The sequence below is a fragment of the Etheostoma spectabile genome, chromosome 3 (assembly GCF_008692095.1).
Source record: "Etheostoma spectabile isolate EspeVRDwgs_2016 chromosome 3, UIUC_Espe_1.0, whole genome shotgun sequence".
In the NCBI taxonomy this organism is placed as follows: Eukaryota; Metazoa; Chordata; class Actinopteri; order Perciformes; family Percidae; genus Etheostoma; species Etheostoma spectabile.
This window is the reverse complement of record NC_045735.1, coordinates 889,060-895,785: the sequence shown is the minus strand read 5'-3', so window position 1 is coordinate 895,785 and position 6,726 is coordinate 889,060. Positions and strand designations below refer to the sequence as shown.

At 44.7% G+C, this 6,726-nt stretch overlaps 1 protein-coding gene across 6 annotated transcripts in view; it reads left to right on the top strand.

Annotated features, from left to right (window-relative positions):
- Positions 1-6,726, top strand: part of actn4 (actinin, alpha 4) — a 73,561-nt gene that overhangs the window by 42,756 nt on the left and 24,079 nt on the right. For all 6 annotated transcript variants that reach the window (XM_032507380.1, XM_032507373.1, XM_032507378.1 and 3 more), the window contains exons 2-4: positions 1,757-1,871; positions 3,008-3,127; positions 6,395-6,481. In XM_032507380.1, coding sequence (XP_032363271.1) covers positions 1,757-1,871; positions 3,008-3,127; positions 6,395-6,481 — 322 coding nt within the window. The remainder of the gene's footprint in view (positions 1-1,756; positions 1,872-3,007; positions 3,128-6,394; positions 6,482-6,726) is intronic.

Sequence of the window (6,726 nt, the reverse complement as noted above, 5' to 3'; positions counted from 1 at the left end):
CACACACACACACACACCAGGGAACAGTTGCCTTGCGCCGATATTATCGGCCGATATTAGGCATTTCCCAATCTATTGGTATCAGCATTTATAATGGTTGATTTGAAAATAAAAAAATCACAATGATTCTGATGAATATTTAAAAAATAAAATCGGTCTACCATGTTATGACCGTTGACGTTACATAGTCTGTCCACCAGAGGACGCTCTACAACGTCCCTGTTAGTGATGGCGTTGCATAGTCTGTCCACCAGAGGACGCTCTACAACGTCCCTGTTAGTGATGGCGTTGCATAGTCTGTCCACCAGAGGACGCTCTACAACGTCCCTGTTAGTGATGGCGTTGCATAGTCTGTCCACCAGAGGACGCTCTACAACGTCCCTGTTAGTGTTGCCGTTGCATAGTCTGTCCACCAGAGGACGCTCTACAACGTCCCTGTTAGTGTTGCCGTTGCATAGTCTGTCCACCAGAGGACGCTCTACAACGTCCCTGTTAGTGTTGCCGTTGCATAGTCTGTCCACCAGAGGACGCTCTACATTGTCCCTGTTGGCAACACTGATTATTATTTTGTTAATGTGTTTTCGTTCAAAGGACTTTAAGTTTCATAATATCTTAAGTTTTATTTATTACAACTTTTCTATATTTTGATGTTCCTCTGTTCTGTTGCGACAATAAAACAAATTATCATATTTTAGAACCCATAAGTAATTACAAATAACTAATGTAAAATCTGTGTATTTCTTGTAATGCGTTTCTGGAATTTTTTTTCTTCTTCTGGATTTCTATTTTTTTTATATCAGATTTTTATTTAAACTATTTGTATCTGTCGGTCTCTAGTGCATCCCAGACGTTAAACATCTATTTTTGGTCCCTTGCCTTTTTCCGAAGTGTTTTGGCACGCTGATTGATGATGAGCCATAACTGAGATTTTTGTAGCGTGGCGTGACAAAGCTCTCCGCCGTCCCGGGCCTTCCTCTCTGCTCTGAACTCCTTCACTATGAAAAAAGACATGATTCAAAACACATTTCTGAAGAATGTGGGCTAACCAGAAGCACTAAAACATGGATTCCAACCAGCTATTGATGTGTTGGATTCATGCGTGCGTGTGTGTGCGTGTGTGCGTGCGTGCGTGTGTGTGTGTGTGTGTGTTTCCCCAGATGTCTGTTTGGGGTTTGCTGCACCATCCTGATATTTAATTACAAGTTATCAGTTTGATTCCTGTCTGGTTTTCAGATATCACAGGGGATCCATTTCTAAGTTTTGCAGTTTAACAAATGGGATGTACTTTGGGGGGGGGCTGCTTTTTGTATTTTATAGTTGGAATGATTTAAGATCTTGTGTCACACGAGTGTGAAGAAGAGCAGGGATGAGAAATGGGAAGAGAGAAAGTAAAAAATGTGTTATTATTTAGATGGAAATTAGGGTTGTGTGTGTTCACTATAGCAACCTAAAGTTGTTTTATTCATCATTTTATCTGCCAACCACACATTTTCTTTTTGACGTATATATTATAAATTGTTCTTGACATCACTAGCAGTTTTTAGCTGTAGGTATTGTATCGTGGCGTGTGTCTCCTCCCCTTGTCTTCAGCTACTTCCTGTCTTATCTAAAGCAACTCCCTGACCTCCCTTCCTGTCCCATTGAATTTCATTTTCTTTCATTCTCGATTCAAAGTGGTTTATTGTCATAAAAGGTGAAGAAAAAAAACGCAGCCCAGGCTCTGAATAGTCACCGTTTGTCTCCTGTTTCTGTGCAGACCTTCACGGCGTGGTGTAACTCCCACCTGCGCAAGTCCGGCACGCAGATCGAAAACATCGAGGAGGACTTCAGGGATGGGCTGAAGCTGATGCTGCTGCTGGAGGTCATCGCAGGTCTGTACAACCTCCGAGCACCCCCACATCAGGGTCAGGAAGACCCTGTTTTAATGAAACTAATACAGCTGGAATTAGGGTCCTAATCCCAGTCATGTTGGTCAGTATTGAAATGAGGTGGTTTGGGCATCTGGTGAGGATGCCTCCTGGGCGCCTCCCTAGGGAGGTGGTCCAGGCACGTCCAGCTGGGAGGAGGCCTCGGGGAAGACCCAGGACTAGGTCGAGGGACATCCAGCTGGGAGGAGACGCCGGGGAAGACCCAGGACTAGGTGGAGGGACATCCAGCTGGGAGGAGGTCCCCGGGGAAGACCCAGGACTAGGTGGAGGGACGTCCAGCTGGGAGGAGGTCCCCGGGGAAGACCCAGGACTAGGTGGAGGGACGTCCAGCTGGGAGGAGGTCCTCGGGGAAGACCCAGGACTAGGTGGAGGGACGTCCAGCTGGGAAGAGGCCTCGGAAGACCCAGGACTAGGTGGAGGGATTATATCTCCAACTTGGCCTGGGAACGCCTCGGGATCCCCCAGTCGGAGCTGGTTGATGTGACTCAGGGAAAGGGAAGTTTGGGGTCCCCTGCTGGAGTGATTGTTAGAAGTCAAAGTGTCTCTCTCTCTCTCTCTCTCTCTCTCTCTCTCTCTCTCTCTCTCTCTCTCTCTCTCTCTCTCTCTCTCTCTCTCTCTCTCTCTCTCGTCACTGAGCCGTGGTCTAATTTTCAAAGCTGTCTCTTAGCTGTCAATCACAATATTTTCAGATGCTAAGGATGTCTCTGCCCATTCCAGGGCGAGGTCACTCTCAGTTTCAACCTCATTTTGGATCACAGGCATTCAGAAACCCATCGGGAACACCCTGCTACACATCTGTCACTGAATGACAGCTCTTCTCTCGAGGGTTCTTGTGTTTAATTGCAGGTTGTTGCAGCAGGGAAACCGTTCCTGTGGCGTAGTAGATAAACATTTAAACTGCTGTCATCCCGTAATGAAATTTGGTTTCCTTTTTCACATTGACTTCACTTTGTTTTCTGCTGTGAGCCACTTCGAGGTCCCTGCTGTAACTTTAACTGTCCTAACCGAGTGGTGTTCTGCTGAGCCTGTGGAAACACGCTAACTGTGTGTGTGTGTGTGTGTGTGTGTGTGTGTCGCAGGCGAACGGTTACCCAAGCCTGAGCGAGGCAAGATGAGGGTGCACAAGATTAACAATGTTAATAAAGCCCTGGACTTCATCGCCAGCAAAGGAGTCAAGCTGGTCTCTATTGGAGCAGAGGGTAAGCATGCATTCACACCCCCGCCCCCCCATCAAGATGCAGCTGCGGCTAAAGTAATATTCCAAGAAAATGCAATAACATTAGTATTAGTAATTTAAATCCAGATTGCCCAACAACTTGGCTTCGAGAACATGGATCCGTCATCAGGCTTTCTTCAGTGGTTTCCTGTAATATTTAGTATGGTGTTTAGTCTAATATCTGTAGAGGAGTGCCAGTGGATCTGCTTTGGGCAGGAGTCAGACAGCCTCTATCTCCAGAGTGAACACAATACTTTCAATTTTATTTATAGTATAAATTCATAACTAGAGTTATCTCGAGACCCTTTACAGATAGAGCAGGTCTAGACCACACTCCAGAATTTACAAGGACCCAACAGGTCTAGTAGTTTCCTCCAGAGCAAACAGCAGTGCGACAGTGGCGAGGAAAAACTTCCTTTAGGCAGAAACCTCGGACAGGCCCAGACCCAGACCCAGACCCAGGCCCAGACCCAGACCCAGACCCAGGCTCTTGGTAGGCGGTGTCTGACGACCGGTTGGGGTTAAAATGAAGAGTGGCAATAACGGTCCCAAAAATGGTAGACACAAAACAACACATTTAGCATCTCTTTCAGTCTGGGTGCTCTGCCCTTAGTAGGGGGGGGGGGGGGGGGGGCTTTTACATGTCTGTGCTAAGGTGCCTATTGTCTCCTAATCTTCTCATGCCTTCAGAGCACAGAGTAACCCGGGTACAAGTGTTAAAATCAAATGCTCAGCAACTCAATTTGAAATTGGCACATACAAGTGTGCAGAAATGTTTGTGATGTGCCTTATACAGGACCTGCAGGATGGTAACCTTTCTCCTGCTTTATCAGGACAAACGGGACATTTCCGCCACATGATACTGCTGACCATTGAGACAAAGTTGCCCAAAATACTGCAATCCTGCACACACACACACACACACACACACACACACACACACACACACACACACACACACACACACACACACACACACACACACACGTTGTGAACACTTTCTGGCCTTCTATAAAAACAGCCCACTAAATGTCATCTACTGGAAAGCTGTCTTAGAGAAAAATGCCAAAATAAAAGATGGAAGAGGGAAAAATGGAGGTTTGGTGGTGACGGATGAGAGTGGTGGAGGTCCTCCAGAGATTGTTTAAAGCGACTCAAACCCCCGTTTGAACTTTTTTTTTTTAAACCTTTTTGCAGTAAGTTAAAGTACAGATTTGCGGAGGCATGGCAGTGGAAAAAGACACTCTTGCTAACTCGCACCACAAACATATTTTAGCTTTTATAAGAATTTGGAGACATGTACCACAATAAATTTAACAGTGTTTTAAAATGTGCCACTTGGCTTCTTCAGCACACGAATGCACAAAGCAAGGAATGTGAAGTGGGTCACAGTCCCAGCTGATAGTGAGAGTGGCGCTGATAAACCAGTGAAAGCATGAAAGGACTGGTGGATGAAGAGTCTGTGCTGTATGCGTTTAAACCACGAGTGGAATGTGACCCCCCCCCACTACATACCTACCTACCAACTACATTGCACACGACCCGCTGTCCTGTCCTGTTTGTCCTCTTTCACCTGCCAAACGTCCGAGGACCGCGGTGGGGAATCTGCCATAATGATATTTAGAAAGTTTCACTGCAAATATTGTCCCTGCAGATTGGGGCTTTAACGATTTAACGGGGGGACAAAAGTCTAATTGGGATTGTTCTCTCAGACACTGTGATTACAAATGGTTTTGCGATTTTGTATTTTTTATAAAATGTCATGGAACATTATACCATGAGACACCATCAAAACTGCTCTTTATCTTTATGCCGGGAACATAGTTCTATAGTATAACAATTAAAAACGGGAACAAATAGTCAAACCACATGTTACACATAACATTTAACTAAATATTGCACATTCGATTTATCACATCTTCACGATTTAGCTAATCGTATTCTCTTAAATCTCGATTTCAATTTGAAAACGATAAATTGTTAAAAGAATTTGTTCATGTCGTTAAATGATGATAAACATATTAGAGCTCGACCGATATATAGGCGGGCCAATATTATCGGCAGATATTAGACATTCCCGAACTATCGGTATCGGCATTTATAATGGCCGATATTTAAAAAAAAAAAAAATTCATTCATCAGAATCATTTATAATCACAATGATTCTCTTAAATTAAAATTTACGAAATAAAATAAAAACTGATTGTCAACCATGTTATGAGTGATGTGTTGCATAGTCTGTCCACCAGAGGACGCTCTACAACGTCCCTGTTAGTGATGGCGTTACATAGTCTGTCCACCAGAGGACGCTCTACAACGTCCCTGTTTCGTGATGGCGTTGCATAGTCTGTCCACCAGAGGACGCTCTACAACGTCCCTGTTTCGTGATGGCGTTGCATAGTCTGTCCACCAGAGGACGCTCTACAACGTCCCTGTTAGTGATGGTGTTGCATAGTCTGTCCACCAGAGGACGCTCTACAACGTCCCTGTTAGTGATGGCGTTGCATAGTCTGTCCACCAGAGGACGCTCTACAACATCCCTGTTAGTGATGGTGTTGCATAGTCTGTCCACCAGAGGACGCTCTACAACGTCCCTGTTAGTGATGGCGTTGCATAGTCTGTCCACCAGAGGACGCTCTACAACGTCCCTGTTAGTGATGTGTTGCATAGTCTGTCCACCAGAGGACGCTCTACAACGTCCCTGTTGGACACACTGATTATTTTGTTATAGTCAGTGGGTTTTTGTTCAAAGCACTTTAAGTTAAAGAACTTTTTTATGTTAATATCCTACTATTTTAGTGAGAAATCATAAATAACTACAAATTACTAATGTTGGGGAAATCTGTTTTGTAACGCGTTTCTGGATTCGTTTTTTTTTTAAATATATTGGCTGATATATCTGATTTTTAAATAACCAACTATTTGTATTGTATCAGCATTACGAATCCAACATTGATTTTACTACACACACCTTCACAGAGCACACAATACGTGGATGTTCTTCAATTGATTAAATACCGATTAAATGTACAAATGGATTAAATCTGTATTCTATATCTTCTGGGAATTAAGTTATTTTTTTTGTTAAAGCAGCTCACTTGGAAGCTGTAGCTGTGTGTGGGTGTGCTGGCGTTATTAAATGAAATAACAGATGTAAGGTTGTAAAACGGGCAGCGACGGACGAGGTTTGTAATCCAGAGTGAATCTGAAGCCATTTTCTTTTTCTTTTTCTTTTTTTGTTGTCGGGCAGAAATCGTTGACGGAAACGCCAAGATGACCCTGGGAATGATCTGGACCATCATCCTCCGCTTCGCCATCCAGGACATCTCTGTAGAAGGTACAGCTTCCTGTGCTTTTAATCTGCTTTCCGAATCGGCAGCAGCAGAGAGGCAGAGAGGCGCCTTGCTCAGGGGCACCGCGGCAGCTCGACTCCCAGCCGGGTTTCAGGAGTAACTGGCCGACCGATGTCCCCGCGGGAAGCTTCGGCGCTCACACGCACGTGAAGATGTGCAAATTGAGGGTGCATTGTGGGAACTAGAGTGGAAGTAACGGGGCTAGACACATACACACACACACACACAC